General features: G+C 38.1%; 1 protein-coding gene and 1 long non-coding RNA gene across 2 annotated transcripts; both read right to left on the bottom strand.

Moving 5' to 3' along the window:
- Positions 1–353: 353 nt before the first annotated feature.
- Positions 354–6,956, bottom strand: LOC130221981 (gastrula zinc finger protein XlCGF8.2DB-like). Its single transcript, XM_056454578.1, has 3 exons — positions 6,876–6,956; positions 6,020–6,169; positions 354–1,832 (listed from the first exon to the last, which is right to left on the bottom strand). Exons 2-3 carry the CDS (start codon positions 6,102–6,104, stop codon positions 1,090–1,092), a joined length of 828 nt encoding a protein of 275 aa, XP_056310553.1. The 5' UTR covers positions 6,105–6,169; positions 6,876–6,956; the 3' UTR covers positions 354–1,089.
- A 6,287-nt stretch (positions 6,957–13,243) lies between these two features.
- On the bottom strand, positions 13,244–18,866 carry LOC130222014 (uncharacterized). The gene is made up of 3 exons (XR_008836347.1): positions 18,821–18,866; positions 15,578–15,707; positions 13,244–13,328 (listed from the first exon to the last, which is right to left on the bottom strand). It is a non-coding gene; the product is annotated as an uncharacterized LOC130222014 (long non-coding RNA).
- Between the last annotated feature and the right edge of the window lie 2,262 nt (positions 18,867–21,128).

The raw sequence follows: 21,128 nt of genomic DNA, 5'->3' as shown, positions 1-21,128 counted from the left end.
AGGCGTTAAACGTCGGCGTTTTTAAAAAAAAATGACGCTTTTGTGCCTAGTATTTTGCACGTTGGTGTGCACGATCACATTGACGCCCTTTATTTAGTCACGAGGCATTAAACGTCGGCGTTTTTTTTTTAAAATGATGCTTTTGTGCCTGGTATTTTGCGCATTGGTGTGCACGATCACATTAACGCCCTTTATTTAGTCACGAGGCGTTAAACGTCAGCGTTTTTTAAAAATGACGCTTTTGTGTCTGGTATTTTGCGCGATGGTGTGCACGATCACATTGACGCCCTTTATTTAGTCACGAGGCGTTAAACGTTGGCGGATTTAAAAAAATGACGCTTTTGTGCCTGGTATTTGGCGCGTTGGTGTGCACGATCACATTGACGCCCTTTATTTAGTCACGAGGCGTTAAACGTTGGCGTTTTTTTTAAATGACGCTTTTGTGCCTGGTATTTTGCGCGTTGGTGTGCACGATCACATTGACGCTCTTTACTTAGTTACGAGGCGTTAAACGTCTGCGTTTTTTTAAAAATGACGCTTTTGTGCCTGGTATTTTGCGCGTTGGTGTGCACGATCACATTGACGCTATTTATTTAGTCACGAGGCGTTAAACGTCGACAGAAAACGTGAGCAAAATACGTCTTGGTGTGCACGGGCCTTAAGGATGTAGGTGACTTGTTGCTGAGACTCGCAAATATTTATGTTAAATTTCTGGACCTGTCCTTAATTAAGAATCCTTAATTGTTCCCTGCATCCCCCCCAAATATTTCCTCCTCCCTAATCTTTTTTCTTTTCAGTGCTGACCATTTGACTGGCAAATTCATAAACAATTTGCAAGTGTGCACAAATATCGGTTCATAATAAAGCTGAAACTCATTATTTTGCAATCTTGCAGCCTGGTCTTATGAGCCCTGATCTACACTACAAAACGATTACTAAAAATATTCACCCCTCTTCGGTTATTGAGTTTATATATTCAGGTGTTTGAAGGGTTTCATTCTCACTAATTTGACATGTATGGGAATGAACAGCTAAACGACAAGAACAAGCTGCCGCTTTGAATACACCCGCGTTTGTGTGGACAAGGCCTCAATTTTGAGGACTCTGCTCTCCATTGTGAAGCTTCATATGAGTGCTGAGGCTTCGTTTATGTTTAAAGTCCTTTCCACACTCACTGCATCGAAAACGTTGCTCTCTTGAGTGATTTTTCATGTGTTGCTTAATGGAGTCTTTACGTGCGAGACTCTTTCCACACTGATCACATGTGAACACGATGGTTCCAGTGTGATAATTCATGTGGTTCATGAAGCTAGCTTTGGTTGTGAAGCCCTTTCCACACTGATCGCAAGGAAACGGCTTCTTTTTGGCGTGACTTATCATGTGGTATTTGAGCGTGCTCTTACATATGAAACCTCTACTGCACTCTGTGCATGTGTAGGGCCTCTCTCCAGTGTGAGTTCTCATGTGCACTGCAAAGTTTCCTGTATGATAGAAGCCTTTACCGCAATGTTGGCATGTGTGCGGCCTCTCTCCAGTGTGAATTTTCATGTGGGCATTAAACACATGAACTTTAGCAAATCTCTTCCCGCACTGTTCACAGGTGTAAGGTTTCTCCCCGGTGTGAACTCTCATGTGGACTTTAAGGTTGTGTTTTCGATTGAAACTGGTTCCGCATTGATGACAAGCGAAAATACACTCAGATTTGGATTTCCGAGGTCTCCCGCGTGATGAAGTCTTCTTAGCTAGTGTGGGTATTTCATCAGTCGTTGTGTCTTGGTGTTTCTCTTTCCTTTCATTCAGTTCATCAGCCTCTTCTTTCAGCACCATCAGCTCTTAAAAATAAAAAAACAGAGGTTAACTTTAGTATGAAGGCACAATGCGACGAGCTTAACCCCAAAATTGATTCTGTAAGCCTTGAAGCTTACGCTGCTCTTCTGAACCAATAATCGGAAACAGAAGTTGAAGGATGGCGTGTTTAAATCAATTATTCATCGACTCCATTGTAATTATTCTGTCTCCATTAAAGTTATCATCATTGATAAAGAGAAAGAATCGCAACGCCTTAAAGCAGTTTATTAAGTTACACGTTTCATTCTACTGTCGATATATATTTAAACACACTCAAATACTGTATAGAGAAACTCAGCTGTAACATATGCACTGCTGAGCAACAAAGACAGTGAAACTATGAGGCTACACACGGGGAGACACGTAGTAAAGGAGCTGTGAGGAACTCTGGTATTCTTGCTTTTGTGCATGTCCTGAGGCTTAGCTGAAGACCTACATGTTGACATTTAGGATACTAGTGATGTGGGATACCATTGGTTTCCTATACGAGCCAATACAAAGTAAAATCATATAGGACCTGTATCAGCGATACAGATCCTATACCAATACTTTGCCCAAAAATGACTGTTTGGGAAATTAACTTTGCCCAAAAATGACTGTTTGGGAAATTAAAGTAACAAGTACTGCACTTAAAAGTGTCACTTCATACTGAATACCAGACATATTATGGGTTATGTATATCTTAAAACGCCTGCCTGGTTAGCAGGCTAGTGCAGAAGCTCCATTGAATATACTGGGGTAAAATAAATGTTCATATTTTAAAGACATGGTGGGAAAAATGTAATTTAATGCAGTGCTTCTTGTACAATCTGAGACCCTCTTTATATCGGATATCAGCAGTGGAGATCGCTGATTTTTAAAGAAAACAGATCTTAAACGCGCCGATTTTGTAACGGCATACAGTTCACCGGAAGAGTTTGACCCAGATTACTGACAAATTAAAAGTCCTTCGGCATACTTTTGCATATACCCTATTATCTCAGGGACATTGCAGACATTTATTACTTCATTACTTATTTCATAACCAAAGTTCTAAAACAATTTTGTTTTAAGAATCCTGGAAACTGCCGTTGTTTTATTATTGTCAGAAAAACCCAAGCCCCCAAAATACAGCCACATCCCCACATTTTCTCCCTCTGTACCTGGATAGTGCCTGCCTGCTGCACCCAAGGACTCTGAAAGCGATGTCTGTCTCGCCCTAGCAGCCCCTGTGCCTCTCCTTTCCTCCTCTTCTGACCGCCTAGTCATGACGTAGTAGTATTCTGTCTTGTGATTTTATATGTAGATGTTGTGGTATTACCACAGTACCTGACTGTTTTGTTACACGTGTCACAAACCACATCGTTTGAGTTTGTGGAAGTGAAGTAGCTTGCGGTCACCCACATCCAACGGCAGCGTGACTGAACAACATGTGCCAGGCCAGCAGACTGAGTGGCTAGCGTGCTCTGCAGTTGTACAGTGCCACATTACGCACATGACTTGGCAGGCGGAAGAACAAGTAGTTCCGACTAAGTTGGCATTATTCAGATAAACTAAGGTAATTGTGGTGACCTTCTGCTGTATTTCTATTTCCAATAAACTACATATTTGCTCCAAATTACGGAAATATCGATATTTTCATAATCGATTCTAGAGCATACAAAGCTGGTATTGGAGATATCGACATTTTAGTATCGATCCGCATATCACTATTAGATACCCGGCAAGATACAGAAACGCCATGTTAAAAGGTTAAGTTTGTCCAATATGGATAGTGACAATCTAAATATACTAATAATAACGTTAACTCTGGGTTTGGGAATGTACAGTGTGAATCGTCTGTTAACGAACCGCAAGGATTATTTGTTAACCCCAGGTATAGCATGAGTAGTGTTTAACGTGATTACAGATAACCCAGGATTCTGTTTATCCAGGATTAAAATGACCCAGGGCTTACAATTTCAAGTGTGAAAATGCTCAGCATTGGCTCTCGGGATAGCTGAGCACAATGACAAACAGCGACGTACAAAAATTGTCAATCATGTCATAGCAGTGGCCTTATCTCATATGCTATTGTTTTAGAACTTCCAATTCAGTTGCCTCATTGGTGAAATGACCAGGATTAATAAACGGTCAAACTACTTGCTCTACAAACAAGTGTGTTGATGACAACACATAACAATAACAATAATAAAATCTGAGTTTGCGACATCAAGCAGCATAGCAAACTGTTTTTAGCATCTAAAAATCAATGGAAGTGAATGAGAGCAGAAGTATCGAGCCAAAAAGATTACAATGGCGGAAAAATAAGGTCAATATACTGACATTACGCTCTGATTTTGGCTCATCATCACGCTGTAATCCATTTCCTAAGCAGCAAAAGTCATTTTAGACTAGTTTGTTAGCCAGTTGTGGTCAGCGCAATGCTAAACGTTATTGTTCCACTATAATTTGTTCGTTTTGTCTCACGTCGCCCCACAGCAGCATCAATATTCACTCACCAGCCACTTTATTATGTACACCTGTCCAACTGCTCGTTAACGCACATTTCTAATCAGCCAATCACATGGCAGCAACTCAGTGGCTGTTCTAGTTTAAATGGCACCCTGGGAGACCCACCCCATATTGCCCATGCCTAAATCCACCACTGCAGCAACTCCATGCATTTAAGCATGGTCAAGACGATCTGCTGCAGTTCAAACCGAGCATCAGAACAGCGAAGAAAGGGGAGTTAAGTGACTTTGAATGTCGCATGGTTGTTGGTGCCAGACGGGCTGGTCTGAGTATTTCAGAAACTGCTGATATACTGGGATTTTCATGCACAACCATCTCTAGGGTTTACAGAGAATGGTCTGAAAAAGAGGAAATATCGTGACAGCATGTAAAGAGCGATGACTCAAACCTGAGGATCCGTGAGATGAACAGATCAAATCTATTTCTGGCTCAAAATGCATATGATTGGCTTCTGTCTTTCACGTGATGGATTAACAACTCAAACCCGATAAAAGACTCGTAAAAAGGAACTAATCTTCTCCTCCACCTGCGCAAACGTGCGCGTTTGAAATGACCGAATCACTCCCTGAGAGGACTCGTCGTTTGTTTAAAATTAAAGAATCGTTCAAGAACGACCCATCACTAGCGTAAATGCCTTGTTGATGTCAGAGGAGAATGGCTAGACTGGTTCGAGCTGATAGAAAGGCAACAGTCACTCAAATAACCACTCGGTACAACTGAGGTCTGCAGAAGAGTTTCTCTGAACTACACAACACATTGAACCTTGAGGCGGATGGGCTACAGCAGCAGAAGACCACACCGGGTGCCACTCCTGTCAGCTAAGAACAGGAAACTGAGGCTACAATTCACACAGGCTCACCAGAATTGGACAATAGAAGATTGGAGAAACGTTGCCTGGTCTGATGAGTCTCCATTTCTGCTGCCACATTCGGATGGTCGGGTCAGAATTTGGCATCAACAACATCAAATCATGGATCCATCCTGCCTTGTATCAACAGTTCAGGCTGGTTTGTGGTGATGTAATGTGTGGAATATATTTTCTTGCCACACTTTGGGCCCAGTAGTACCAACTGACCATTGTGTCAACGCCACAGCCTACCTGAGTATTGTTGCTGACCATGTCCATACAGTGCGAATCATCTCAGATTTCTTAAACATGACAATGAGTTCGCTGTACTCAAATGCCCTCCACAGTCACCAGATCTCAATCCAGTAGAGTACCTTGTTGAATGTATGCCATGAAGGATTAAAGCAGTTCTGAAGGCAAAAGGGGGTCCAACCCCGTACGAGTGAGGTGTACCTAATAAAGTGGCCGGTAAGTGTAGTTTAGAACAGTGTACGATGTTTTATAACGATTAATCCATTTCATTCAGCATGTTTAAAATTGGGGGCACCCACATTTTTCGACACTGTTAACACAATCGTTCTGGTAATTAGTTAATATTATAATGATGTAATTCTATCTCGGATACTATCTGTGAGAACTAGTAACAACTAAACAAAAGACATGAAGAAATATCGAAAGAAACTCATTCCTGTCTTTCAATGAGTGCTTATTTAGGAGAACTAGGCAGCACACTCAGGGCTGCAAGATGGATTTAATTTAGTATTCTTATTATTAAAATATATCTGAATGAGGATCAAATGACTGAGTTGGTCTTTGAGAATTAAAACTAACCTGTTTGTTCCTGCAGATCTTCCTGTTTGACTCTGAATGTTTCTTCAATCTTCACATCTTCACTCTCCTCTTTAATAAACGCCATCTTTATAACAGTGTTGAGATCAGTCGCTTCAGCTGGAGTTTTTCTCTGTGTTTGGACACTTTATCCTGTTTAAAATGAACAAAACAATTAAAAATGTCCTGTTTAAATGAATAAAACAATGAACAGAAATAAAAGAACTTCTCTTCAACATTAATGAAATTAACAAAAATAAAATCAGGTAAAAGAGTAAGTCAGAGCAACAATTGCCACAAATGACCTGAATTAAGGTTGGCTTTATATTTGCACTTTAACCTTCTTAATATAATTTCAGGAAAGTATTCTTTGCTAATTATAAATGCTGGAATCATATTATCAAATGACTATCAACGTACAACACGTTCACAGTCAATTAAATAGTACTAATGTTGTTTTGAAGTCATATTTACACGATATATAAGACCAAACATTCAAAGTAGTGTATCACAAGTTCTTACTGTTCTAAAATGACTGAATGTGTGACTATAAAAGCAACTTTACCTCAATATAACACGACTTAAACTAGTACTCCATTTCACTAGTACGAATGGAATGACATTATGCTATTTAATAAATTAAACCTTCATTAAAGCACTTATTACACACATTTCTGTTACTTTGTTCAAACAATAGCCCTCATTACTGTGAGTAAAACAGTACTACGTTGTATATAAGGTTAAAATAACATTTTCAACAACATGTTTTAGCGTCGGACATTTCAATGAAACATTAACGTTACATTAACCGGAAACTTTATTTAATCGGTTTATATCTACGCAAAAGTTAAACACAAACCTTTCTTCAGTTGAATCACAGCGCAGGAATGGCGCAGCCTTATGACGTCACACCGCCACGCCAAAATAAAAGTCTTTTTTGTTTAGATTTTTTTGCCACTTTGCTGTTACACAGAGGAGCGGGAGACTGCAGACTTGGATCCAGGCAGATCTACGTCCCGGGCAGGTTTACATCCCTGTTGTTCCTGATGCGTCCAGTAGGGGGAGTACACAGAATAATCATAGACCTCCAGATTTAACACCAAACCAAACGCGACACGATGGAGATGGATGTTAAATACGTGTTTAAAACAGTTAGCAGACATGAAACTTAAACATTTTTTATTAGATTAAGGTTGATATGAGTGTATGCCAAACAAATTGGTATAGTTACACTCACATCGACCTTAGTTTAGGCTGGTTGGCTGGTTTTAGAGGGGTTTAGGCCATTTCCAGGCTGGTTTCCAGCCATTTCCAGCCTGGTCTTTGCTGGTCATGCTGGAAAATGACCAGCTAAATGACCAGCCTGGTTTAGGCTGGGTTTTGCCTGGGCTCGCAGCCTGGTTAGGCTGGTCAAGCTAGTTTTATCTGGTCATCTCCCAGCTTGACCAGCTAAGAATAGAGGTAAAGTTGATTTTATATTCACACATTCATACAGTGACGACTTGTGACACACTCCCTATATTGTTTACCATGACCATATATATATATATATATATATATATATATATATATATATATATATATATATATATATATATATATATATATAATGTTTTACATGGGCCCAGATAAAATATAAACTGGCATAAATGTTTTTTTTTTTTATTTTATTTGCTTACCTTTCTCCATTCCTTACTTGTTAAGGATTAAGAATTTTTACATATTTGCACCAGAAACAAGTCAGAAACCCTTAACTGAGAAAATTATTTTTGCAGAGTATTTATACATAACTTTATTTATTCATTTTTCAGTGAGCGTGAAGAATTTGAAGCAAGGATTCAGCTTCATTTAAAGAAAGCTGGCAATCTCTAATGATATTGTTGCCAATAAATAAATGTGAAATGTTGTCTTGGTTTTTGTTTGTCAGGTAGCTAAATGGTCCTTGGAATTTTAGCAGAGATGTATAGTAATGAAGTAGAACTACTTTAGTACCGTACTTAAGTACTAAAAGGCAGTATCTGTACTCTACAGTATTGTTTTTTTTCTCCTACTTCCACTTTTACTTCAGTACATATTTTAGTTGCGTTTAATACTTTTACTCCGATAGATTTTCTCATGTGCTGCATCGTTACTCGATACTAGGGGTGTCAAAATTATTGATATCGGTTCAGTAAAAGATCAATAGTTATTATGTACTGACGTCATTTATCTCCTACGCGCGATGACGCAGTAGAATAGTATGGTGAAGGAGGTGAGGGTGAGTAGATACCGCACTTACTACAATGAAGGCGGCACAGTACACGAGCCGCTATTTCACTACTATGGAGAAATCTCATCTTTGCCTCTCTCTCACTTTGGACGTTTGACCCGTTGGCGTTTGTGAGGTAACTTTTGCTTTTACTCTTGGCTGTTAAAGCGATACTTGTGGATCCAGACATGAGGGTGCTTGTGGTGCGAGTTTTCTTCACTGTCTATTATGGATTACCTGTGATAACTGCGTATTATGTGCACATAGCCTTTAACCGCGACTGTTCTTCCTGCCATCTGTGAACAGCGATTTCATTTCTAAAGCCGATCGCAGCCCTTTCGGTTGAGCAGGTGAAGACAATAACCAATCATAGTGGCGTAAGACCTCGCCTGTCAGCACTCAAAAAGCAAGCGGGATAAAATTTGATTGAACTGAATCGATGGCATGATAATCGTAACCGAACCAAACCGTGAGACCAGTGTAAATTCACACCCCTACTCGTTACAATTATAGACCTTTTTCTTGGCTGCTGCATGGAGAGCGCCATAGTGACCAGCGTCTTCCGGTAGAATGTTTAGAACGTTCGTTTACAGCGTTTCCAACCGGTAATTTGTGACCCGAAAATGAGTTTCAGTAGCGTTTTGAGTGGATTACGGAGTGTTTTTGTGACACACAACTTTGAAAGGTGTGTGTTAAAGCTGTTTTAATCTGTCAGATCGGTGATTCAAGCGCGAGAGAAAAACAGTATCGTAAGCCATGTTTCTTTTCGTTCTGCTTAATCACGTGCCCCCAAAAAAGACATTTAAAATAAAATAAACAATGTCTTTTGACTGCTCTCTTTAATAACTACATTACACAATACTTGTACTTTTAGTACTTGAGTAGTAAATTTTGAAATAAACTACTTGCAATACTAGAGTACAAAAAAACGTTGAATACTTTAGTACTTCCACATAAGTATGGTGCTTAAAGAGCACTTTAACTTCTACTCTTTACTTCTACTAAATTAATTTGCAATTGGGCTTTTGTATATCTGAAATAATTTGGTGAGTGTATCGATTGAGCATATTCTATAGCGAGTATATAACTCACTACTGATAAAACTTTTATATTTATATTTTATATTTATATTTATATTTAGTTTATATTTAGTGTAATATAATTAAAATATATTTTTATGAATAGAACTTTTAATAATCTGGGAGCGTTGACTTGATCTGGCCATGTGTCTTTCATCCCCCCTACTGGACGCATCAGGAACAACAGGGGCGTAAAACTGTCTGGGTCGAAAACTGGCTAGACCGTAAAACTGGATGCAAGTCTGCCCCATATTGCGAGCTGCAGTCAAAGAGCTTAGAATGACCAAGAGGCGACACTCTGTTGTTGTTTGGGAAACAGCCACTAGATGCCACTAGTGTCACGCGGTGGCCATTTCGGAATGAAAATTCCAATAGAATATTGTAAGTCTGTAAAATAAACTATTAAAAGTGCTCATGATTGTCATAGTAAGTGTTGTATTGTCGTCTTATAGGTTGTATCTCAGCTTTAATGCGCTTTTTAAATAAATAAATAAAAAACAAATCAGTTGCTTGCCATTGTAACAGCAATAAGATCCAATGGACGGCCGATCGCTTTCACTCTAAAATGGCGGAATCACGGGGCTGTTGCTGCTGTTGCAATGGAATGTTCTATTGAGTGTCGCCTCTTGGTCATTCTAAGCTCTTTGCTGCAGTGGAAGGCTGCGCAGAGTGTTAGTCACCTGACATTAAGCGAGTGGCGGGAGCAGCCGAAAACATTTGGATACTTCACCTTAAAGGCTTCTCAACGCCGCGTATCTGTTGCACGGAACGAACTGCTGTAGCTAAACAAAGTTATGCCACCTGTGCGCTAGTTTAAAGTTCTAAGCTTATAGCTACACCAAGGCTAATTCGCAGGCCACTGGATTAACTATAGCAGCTGGCCGTTCACATATCACGTCTTTTCCAACCGCAAGTTCGTTATTTCCGATATTAGAATATATGCCATGTGGCATTTCCTTGACACCCATTTATTCTTTAATTTAAGGATAAACAAGGGTAATACTAAAGTGTTTGGACTATTAAATAATGTGGTTAACTCATTATTGCCTTATCTTTTCAGTTAGTTTTTTTACTAACAAATATAATTACAGCATTTTTACTCAAACTCGAGTTTCTAGATACAAGAACCAGTTTATCAGTCATTTTATTTCCAGGTAACGGAAAATAACCTTATTACTGTACAACACTACTCAGAGGAAACTTGGCATGATTAGAGACTCCAGCTAAGAGCACAACAATAAACCAGTAAAGCTTTATTAACTACATTCACTCATTTACTATGTCCTGGTGTTAATAGGGGCATCGCAGAACCACAGCTGTCATCAACTAACACCAACAAAATTAGAATAATATGCTTTAGTTTTCCACATATATTCGACGTGTTTATTGTAACTTATAAAGTCAGTCAAGGTGTTACAACCCTTGTAGCAGATGAAACCATCTGTATGTGTGAGATACATGTTTTTTGGTATTGAATGAAAGGTGGTGACATTTGAAATACGTAGACGTGAATGAAAATCAAGTATCATGAATAGTGTTTGTTATGAAACATTTTGTATATAGTAGCTATAAACTCGCAAAAATATTTCCCCACATAGAAAAGTAAGGAGTCTCTTAGGGTGCTTTCACACTTGGTTCAATTGCCTGGACTGTATCCGAATTCGATTGTCCCCCCTTGCCACCTTCTCGATTGGTTTGTGTTCACACTGTCTTTTTTCCTACTGAAAAGCTGCTGTTTTGTTTACGGCTGTTGCTATGAGACGGTCATGAAGGCAAAGCGCCGAAATAGAAAGATGTCCGCACATCGAGGTCGTTCTGCTTTTACTGAATCTTTTGGTTTTGTACATACAAAAAGCGGCTCGCGTCCATCTGCCGCAAAAATATTATAAACCCTCAGAACATCACGCGTTTTCTGCAGAAATTGTTTTTGGAAGAGACAAGCAGACATTATGACTGTGTTTGCCCTAGTTTAGTCCCGCTAATCACCAAGGTACAGTACGTGATACACAGACACACAAACACTAACCTTATGAAAACGATAGTTTGTTGTACAGGCGGTTCACTTCAATTATTTGGTACAATTACATTCATACCAGAAGTATACTGAACCAGAGTTTGCATGAACCGTACTCTTTCACCGAGAGTACGGTTCACATGAGACCACCTCTTTCAGGCGGACTCGAGTACGGTTCGTGGGTGTGCACTCGAGTTCAAAAGACACGTTCACACTAGCTAAATGTATCATACTCTGACGTCAAATGAACCCATGTACGGACCAAAAGTGCTACTGTGAAAGCACCCTATAGTGCAGGGGTCAGCAACCCTCTTGCTGGAGATTTCAGTTGCAACCCTGACCAAACACACCTGTCTGTAATTACCAAGTGTTGTTTCAGGTCCTAATTATTTGGTTCGGTTGTGTTTGATAAGGGTTTGAGCTGAATTCTGGAAGAAGGTAGCATTCCAGGAACAGGGTTGGTTACCCTTGCTATAGTGACTACTGATTGGAAGATTGCATGGTGTCAGAAATCAAATTAGCTTGCATTTTTGCATGTTATGATGGGACCTTAAAGATAGAAAGAAAGTGAAGTTGGGGAGGTACCAAGGGGTGGGGGGATTAGAAAGGGTCTGCGATCCAGGATTAGAACAACCACAGTTGCGCTTTGGGTCATAGCACTTAGCTATTGACGTTTAGTATTTTTGGGTATATTGCCATACAAGCTTTGCAGTATCTCTCAAGCTCCATCAGGTTGGATTGGGGAGCATCGGTGCTCAGTCATATTTAAATCTCTCCAGAGATGTTCGATAGAGTTCAGGTCTGGACTCTGGCTGGGCCACTTCACAGAGTTGTCCTATAGCCACTCCTTTGTTATTTTTGTTGTATGCTTGGGGTCGTTGTTCTGTTAAAGATTAACCATCACCCCAGTCTAAGATGCAGAGTACTCTGGAGGAGGTTTTCTATTTTCAATTTTCTGCTACATTCATCTTTCTCTCAATCCTGACTAGCCTTTCAGTTCCCGCCGCTGAAAAACATCCCCACAGCTGATAGAGACAGAGCACATTTGGGCCATGCACACATCCCAATCCAATCCTCTTTATTGATGGAAGCTGAAGAGTGGCTCTAACTAGTCACTCTACCATAGAGGCTTGATTGGTTTAGAGCTGCAAAGATGGTTGACCTTCTGGAAGGTTCTCCTTTGTCCTCAGAGAAACACTGGAGCTCTTTTAGAGTGACATTTAGGTTCTTGGTTTCATCCCTGACTAAGGCCCTTCTTCCACAATTGCTCAGTTTGGCCAGGCATCCCTCTCAACAAAAGGGTCCCAAACCTTTCTCTACTGATGGAAGCTGAAGAGTGGCTCTAACTAGTCAATCTACCATAGAGGCTTGATTGGTTTAGAGCTGAAAAGATGGTTGACCTTCTGCAAGATTCTCCTCTGTCACCAGAGAAACACTGGAGCTCTTTTAGAATGACCATCAGGTTCTTGGTCTCCTCCTGACTAAAACCCTTCTTCGACAATTGCTCAATTTGGCCAGGCATTCCTCTCAACAAAGTGGTCCCAAACTTTACATTTTTGGTTGAAGGACTACACTGTGCTCTCATTGGGATCTTCACAACTCTTTCTGTACAACTGTAAAGTTGTAGAAACATCACGGATGATCAGCGAAAACAGGAGCACCTGAATATCCAAACACTTGGTTAGTGTTTATTTAAAACCCTTCTTATGTGGAAATTAAGACTTCGTTTTTGCGTGAAACCCTTTCCACAATGTTGGCAGGTGTATGGTTTCTTTCCAGTGTGGACATTCATGTGGGTATCAAGGCTTCGTTTTTGAGTGAAACTCTTTTCACACTGTAGGCATGGGTAGGGTTTCTCTCCAGTGTGAACGCTCATGTGGGCGGATTTTGCTTCCATCTTTAAATCATGGTGTTTCTCACATTGATCTTTCTCTTCTATTTCATCCAGTTCTTGACACTCTTCTTTCAGCCCTGAAGCAATAAACATAAATTAACCCCAGCTGAAAGGCACAAGCAACAAAATGAAAACCACCTAAGGCATCAAAACCCAAAACATGCATGCTAGATCTTTAGCACCAAGCAGAGTTTACTGCAAATGAAACAAAAGCATATTTTTTTTTGAAGTAAATCTATGGTAACCACAAATTAACTGTGGTTTTGAAACACTAACCATAATATTTGTAGTAAAACTATGGTTAGCCATATGTTAATCTGTTACTACACTTGTACCAAAGCCATAATCACCCTGCAGCTCAAGACTGGTCGCTCAATGAAGCTAAGCAGGGCTGAGACTGGTCAGTACCTGGTTGGGAGACTGCATGGGACAACTTGGTTGCTGTTGGAAGTTTTTGTTAGTGAGGTCAACAGGTGCTCAACCTATGGTATGTGTGGGTCCTAACGTCCCAGTATAGTGATGGGGACAACACTGAGAGATGATGCCAGTAAGCTCCATCTTTCGGATGAGATGTTAAACCGAGGTCCTGACTCTCTTTGGTCCCTATGTAAAAGATCTGGGTAACTTTATAAGATCTGCTGCAAAACTGTATGGCATTTGCCATGTAACTACAGATGCTGTAAAAAGAAGAGGATGTTAGAAGAGAGCTGTTGTGTGCTACCATGGCAACTACGAAAAACGAAAGAGCTCTGAAATGACACAGCAATGTTCACAACGAGTGAGCCGCGTTTGTTTTAAATATATAATAATTTCAACATAATAATCAAAAACTATGGCTTGCAACAAAGCAAGAGAGAAACTGACATGAAATTGCAGATCGTCTCAATTAAAGAATAGACCATTATCTAGGCCTATTAACGTTAAATATTTGTCGCAATACAGTGAAATTGTGCTTGAGAATGCGCGCTTACTGACAATTGTTGCTTGCAAGGAAAAGTTTTCATGCATTGCAGGCTCACAGTAACATGCAAAATGTGCTTAACTTCAGCACATTAGGTTTAAAATAATGGCAAGAGCCGTGCACGCACAAGCAGCGGGGTTTTTAATTTGCTTTGGAAAATGCTGCAAATTGCCGCTTTCCCTTTCCCTGGGAAAATATCTTTACATTAAAGTGAGGCTACTGCTCGGCCCAGAACCATCACCCGATTATTCAACTCAGGGTTTGCTGCTTTAAAGTCATTCTTTAAGAAATGTAGCCTACTTCTTTATATCAGACAGTGCTTTATTTATATATATATATATATATATATATATATATATATATATATATATATATATATATATACACATACATACATACGTGATATATATGTATGTGTATATATATATATATATATATATATATATATATACATATATATATATACATATACACATACATATATATCACGTATGTATGTATATATATATACATACATACATACATACATACATACATACATACGTGATACATGCATACGTGATATATATGTATGTATATATGTGTATATATATATATATATATATATATATATGTGTGTGTGTATATATATATATATATATATATATATATATATATATATATATATATATATATATATATATGTATGTTTGTATATATGTTTGTATATATATATTTTATTCTTGTAGATGTTTGGTGTATATACTCATTTACTATTGAGTGACTAAAGTTAATCATAATTAAGAGGTTAAGTGAATTAAAATGGCATCAAATTACGGCAGGTGAATGTTAACATTACTTTAAGCTTGAACTTGACTTAGCCTGAGAGTTAACCATGCTAGTTTCCCAGCATAAGTTGCCAGAGTAACGGAGTTTAAACTATCGTGAATTTGATTCATGAGACCGAATCCGCCATTAATAAACCCGACTTACCTAAATAAGCCAGGCTTTTTCTCTAAGCTTGGTTTAAGGAACAGCCCCTAGTTCACCAAACTGAAGTGCATCGTTTGAAAGGGTTCGCGTCTCCAGTAAGCCCTTACCCACAAATTACTCACTAATGAACATGCCCGATACCCCCTCTGACTCAAAGTAGACCAATTTCCGGATGAGTGTCTCAAATCTCGTTCTCAATATAGAATCAGTTGCTGCAGTTTTCTGATCAACACTCCATAAAAAATGATTTCTATTGGATTTATCAGTGGCTTTTAAATATAGTCAGATTGTTATAATCCTGCTGAGAGCTAAATGTGTACATACTTAATATTTGAAAGGGATTTAGTAACACATTACATGATAAAAGTCCTCAAACCATGAATGAAAACCGACCTGTTTGTTCCTCTGGATCTTCACGTTTGACCGTGAATGTTTCTTCAATCTTCACATCTTCACTCTCCTCTTTAATAAACGCCATCTTGTTAACAGTGTGGAGATCAGTCGCTTCAGCAGGAGCTTTTCTCTGCGTTCAAGAGGAGAATAATCAACACAAAGAGCTCAGGAAAGAGAATCAGATAACAGTATGAAGCTGCAGGCCCGGAGACCCAACCGCACGCTCAGACCTGCTCGCTTAGACGGCTAGACCTGCACTTCCAGACCTTCCAGTGCCACCTGCTGTTTAAAAGATCGACTAACCTGAATTCAGCTGCTTCTAAATTGTAATCTAAACTATTTTTTCTACTATAAAATATTACGCTATGATTGAATACATAATTATATGAAATATTAAACACACTAGATTTTGATTTAATGCATTAATTCTGTTGTATATGTATTATCTGTATTTGTAAATAGATATTGTTCAGTTATTTCAATATTTTCAGACATTTGTTGTTGTTTTTTTTATAATCATTAAGGATTTATCCCTGTTTCGTATTGAGTTGAGGGAATGAATTTTATCTTCATATACAATACATTTCGTCACATACAATAAACTATAGTACTCTGGGTAATTTCCTAACAACAAACTTTATTTTTGTGTACTTTATCATGAGGTCCTACAAGTCAAGCAGTAAACAATGCAGAGAAAAATGGTGAAAAATAATATTTTTTTACGTAGGAAATAACATCAAATAAAATAAATGCTTTACATTCTTGTTAGGGAGATTTTTCATTTCTGGAAATATCTGCAGTCTTTGGTGCACCGTGTTAGTGTTGGCAGAGAGCCCCTTTTTAAATTGTAATATCCATCTGGGAAATAATACACACCACAAGCAAATTATTTTTAATTTAACCTAAGAGAGCTCATATTGTAAATTCTATGCAGAATAACAATACCATTTCCAAAAAACGTATTTGTAATCATTACAGAACGTATTAATAACTGATAAACTGTTATTGTGTTACTGTAATTGTCTTTGGTAGCACTTTCAGATAGATAATACAGTAATATGTACAGTAGACCTACATAGCACTAAAATATGTTACAAATAATAATTGCGTTATATATTAAACTGTTTATTTTAACACTTTTACTTTAACGTTTGTTATTTTGCCAGAAAACATTGCTAGAAAATTGTCCCAGAATGGTACAATAATACATAAAATAAGAGCAAGCTGTAAATATCATACAATAATGCTCTTTTGACACTAATTTTGATCAACTCAAACGCTGAAATAATTGTTTGTTAGTGTAATATTTCACACCACATTGATTTATGCCATAAAACCTGGTATTTTTCAGGAATCGCTTTAATAATCGATAACCTTACTGGCGTTTCTGATGTTGCTACTTGCTAGAAAGTGCTGGTCTGAGCGTGCAGTTGGGTCTCCGTACCTGCCGCTTCACCCAACCCAACAGCAGGTGGCACTGTCTGAGAAAACGGTAGGTCTGGAAGTGCAGGTCTGTGCGCGCAGGTCTGAGCGCACAGTTGAGTCTCCGGGCCTGCAGCTTCACCTTACTCGAATCAGACGGTAAAATAATGTCATTCAATATAAGTCAAAAGATTAAGTAAAATGTTTACATTTTAATAACGTTGTGCAACAAATAAAGTATATCTACAGCAAATAAATAAATAAATAAAGCTGCTTCTCCAGATTAAATCCTGCATGTGTTCTGTACGACAATAATATTTCACACATCTCTAATTGTTAAATTTGATCTAATTTATTAGAATAATAATAGTATTCAGGGCTTGACATGAACTTTTTTCATCACCAGCCACTGTGGCTAGTAGTTTTTCAATATTACTAGCCACCCTGTATTTTCACCACAATAATGTTGTTGAGAAAATATATTTTAAATGCTTCAATTTGACTTTGGCATGATGAAATTATGTGATTTAAATATTGTGTTATGTACACATGCCTCCTCATTCATTTCACTTTGTGTGTGTGTGAGCTGCTCAATGAGCATGAGCAAATGGGTTGTGCTTTCACAGTGTTTCACATGACTTTTCAGGGCTCAACATTAAGGATTTACCCATTTTTTGTCTCTTGCCATACCAAAAAATAGACAAACAAATGACTAATTACTTAAATTTTTAACTAATTAAAAAAACAAGCTAAATATAGCTGTGTACATGCACTTTTTATTGATCACACCCTTTCTTTAAAAAATACATTTAAAAAATTAGTGTTGTATATCTAAATCTCCTATTAAATCAATGTTATTGTAAAGGATGATAAATAAACCTTAAATAAAAATGACCAACTACAAGAAAGCAGGTGAAAAACACATCACAAACTGACGAGGGCTGATGTGGAGAAAGCCGTGATCGTCCTCTGATTCGGTATCCAACTGCTTTCTTTTGCTCGCGCAGTTATTTTGTCAGTCGTGGTGCTTCTCGATGAACGAATTGATCTTATTAAACTTAAATTATTTTCAACCAGCCAAAGTGGCTAGTGGGAGCAGCTCTTTAACCCACCACAGCTGAATCTACTCGCATTTTTAGAGGTAAAATTGGTTTTATATTCGCACATTCGTTCATTTAGAAGTCCCTACATTGTTTACCATGTTACTTAGAATATTCGATCGGAATTAGCATGCAAGTGTGACTTGAAAACAACATTAACACTGTTTATTTGACTGTGAACAATGTTGCACTTTGATAAGATGATTTCCCTATTTAGAATTAGCAAATAATTACTAAAAAAGGTTATATTAAGTTAGTTTAGGAGAAATTCTGAATGTGCAAATATAAAACCAACTTTACCTCAATCTCGCATTTGGCGGGTTGGTCGGTGTTCATGTCAAGCCTTGATAATACTTTTAACATGAGATGTTCGTTCTGTGAGGAGAATAACAGCATAAGCTACACTTCACTTGTTGTAATTTATAATGTTAACAGAGTTTAGGCAAAAAGGTGTAAGATATAAGTGGATAATTAATAAAAATATATGTTTTTGGTCATTAAAAACTAAGGTTAATATCAGAGATTTGTTCAATCCGCTGCTGTTCATAGATACCAGTAGTGTTGTTGTCAGGTCAGCTTCAGTTAATCTCAAATGTTATTTAATGTTTCGCAATGTTACAGTCAATGACAACTTACTAATTTAGCAAACCGTGTAAACATTATCGTCGATTTAACGTCGTTTTTTTTCGATTTATACACTTTGAAAGCTTGCAAAACAAACCTGCTGTTGAATCCAAAACACGGGAGAGCGGCGCCGCCTTGTGACGTCATACCGCCACACCAAAATAAAAGTCTCCTTCATTATTTTTTAATTCGGATAGAATTCCACACAGCCGAACAATAAGACGGATAAATAATGGCGTAATTGAAATAATTCATACAAATCCTACTACATAATTTTTTAGATGAATCAAAACTAAATTTTGGAGAAAAACATAAATGTATTATTAAATAATTTATTTAAAATGTTAAAGGTTGATATTTCTCCACAATGTTTGCGGAAATGTTTCTTAAAATATTGGTTTACAGTATCACAAATCAGTTTTTACTTTGTGCAAAAGGCATTACGGATACAAATTGTAAACAAACGCATGGTCTTTCCTTGAACTCGTTTGTTTTAGTAGTAATATTTATTGATTTAAGTAATTATAAGTATACCGCAGTGTTTGCACTGTTATATAATGTGGTTAATTAAATATTGCCTATTATCTTTTCATAATATATGACAGCGCTTTTAACTGAACTCCTCATTTAATGATATTCAGCTTCTAGATGAAGGAATCAGTTGATCAATTATCAGTTTAATAACCTTCTTACTGTACAACGCTACTCAGGAGCATCTAATCTGGGCATGATTAAAGACTCAAGTTATAAACACAACAATAAAGAATCACAGTGTGTGATACAAGCACAGCTTTATTAACTACGTTAAACACTCAGGGACATGTTAACTAATTATCTAAATAGTTGTTATAAACACTGTAAGAATTTACTAAACGTTTGCAGCGCAGAATTAGCGCTAAAATGCGTAGGCATTTATTTTTACACCAGCCCTTATTGAATATGCATTTGTAGATGTTTCCATATCAGATACTAATTTTTCGCCACAGTGGAATGAATCATCAACTATTCCGACATTATGTTTTATGCAGCAGATGCCCTTCCAGCTGCAACCCAGTACTGGGAAACACCCATTCACTTGCATTTACTTACACACACACACACACACTAATACATTACGGTCAATTGTATTTACCCATTTCGCCTATAGCGCAGGTGTTTGGTCTGTGGAGGGCCAAACTGTCCTGGAGGGCCGGTGTCCTGAAGAGTTTAGCTGCAATCCTATTTAAACAGATCTGAACCAGCTAATCAAGCTCTTACTAGATATACTAAAAGCTTCCTGGCAGGTGTAATGAAGCAAGTTAGAGCTAAACTCAGCAGTACACTAGCCCTCTAGGACTGAGTTTGGACATCCATGACCTGGAGGAAACCCACACCACTATGGGGAGAATATGCAAACTCCCAAAAAAATTTAGATCCTCCAATTTCACTTCTCCAAATCTGTAAATTAGTATTTTCACCATTCTTCAATGACAAAAAAAAATGTCCAAATGGCAGCAGAGGAGGTACCACAGTAAACCGAGAGCACATGGCAGAGAGAACAGTAGAATAAATTGTATTTGAACATATAATTGTGAACAGCTGCAGTGGTGATCAATGATTTAGTGCAGGAATGTGTATCAGCTGTGGAGGTGAAACTCATTGTGGGGAGTGTAGTCCTGGTGAGCGGCAGAGGTTATAAGTGGAGCGTCCTTTAGTGTTGCTTATGGGCACTCCAGCTGGTGACCGGGACAAATGTTGGTGTATTAGCATGGTATCTTTGCTCATCGAGTCCGTTAAACACTTTAACAATTTTATTTTTATTCACATTAGGGGGGAAACATGTTTCATGTCATGCTGTTTTCGTTTAGGCGAGACCATCTGAACAATTGGCCTGATCGTAACGTAACTATTTTACACTTTGCCAGTTTAGTGGCTAATTCGTACAAATTCAGTCGAACGATTTTAAAAAGGAGGCATGACACCAACCCCACCCCCAAACCCAACCATCATTGGGGAATAAGCAAATCATACTAAATGAGATCGTACAAATTAGCCACTAACTCAAAAAGTTATGAATTGTCATGAGATAGCATTGGATTATTCCTGATAAAAACTATGTTAATCATTGCCCAGCTCTACTCAATACATTGGAATGTTTATTGTAAACAGACACTCTGTTAAAGGTATCAGGTATGATTGGGTCCAATTGGAAAACCAGTTATTTAATAAAAAAAAGAAAGGCAGAGACCTGAGGCAGTTATTACAGAACATGACCTGTATCCAAGGCATATGCTAAGGGGTGTCCGAACTCCATCCTGGAGGGCCATGTCCTGCATATTTTAGTTCCAACCTCAGCTAAACACACCTGAACCAGGTGTATGGGATCAACCTACGGTAAAAGATTGATCAGGGATTTATTAGCTCAT

Source organism: Danio aesculapii, chromosome 4 (genome assembly GCF_903798145.1).
Source record: "Danio aesculapii chromosome 4, fDanAes4.1, whole genome shotgun sequence".
In the NCBI taxonomy this organism is placed as follows: Eukaryota; Metazoa; Chordata; class Actinopteri; order Cypriniformes; family Danionidae; genus Danio; species Danio aesculapii.
The sequence above is the reverse complement of the archived record's forward strand: the minus strand, read 5'-3'. Positions and strand labels throughout refer to the sequence as shown.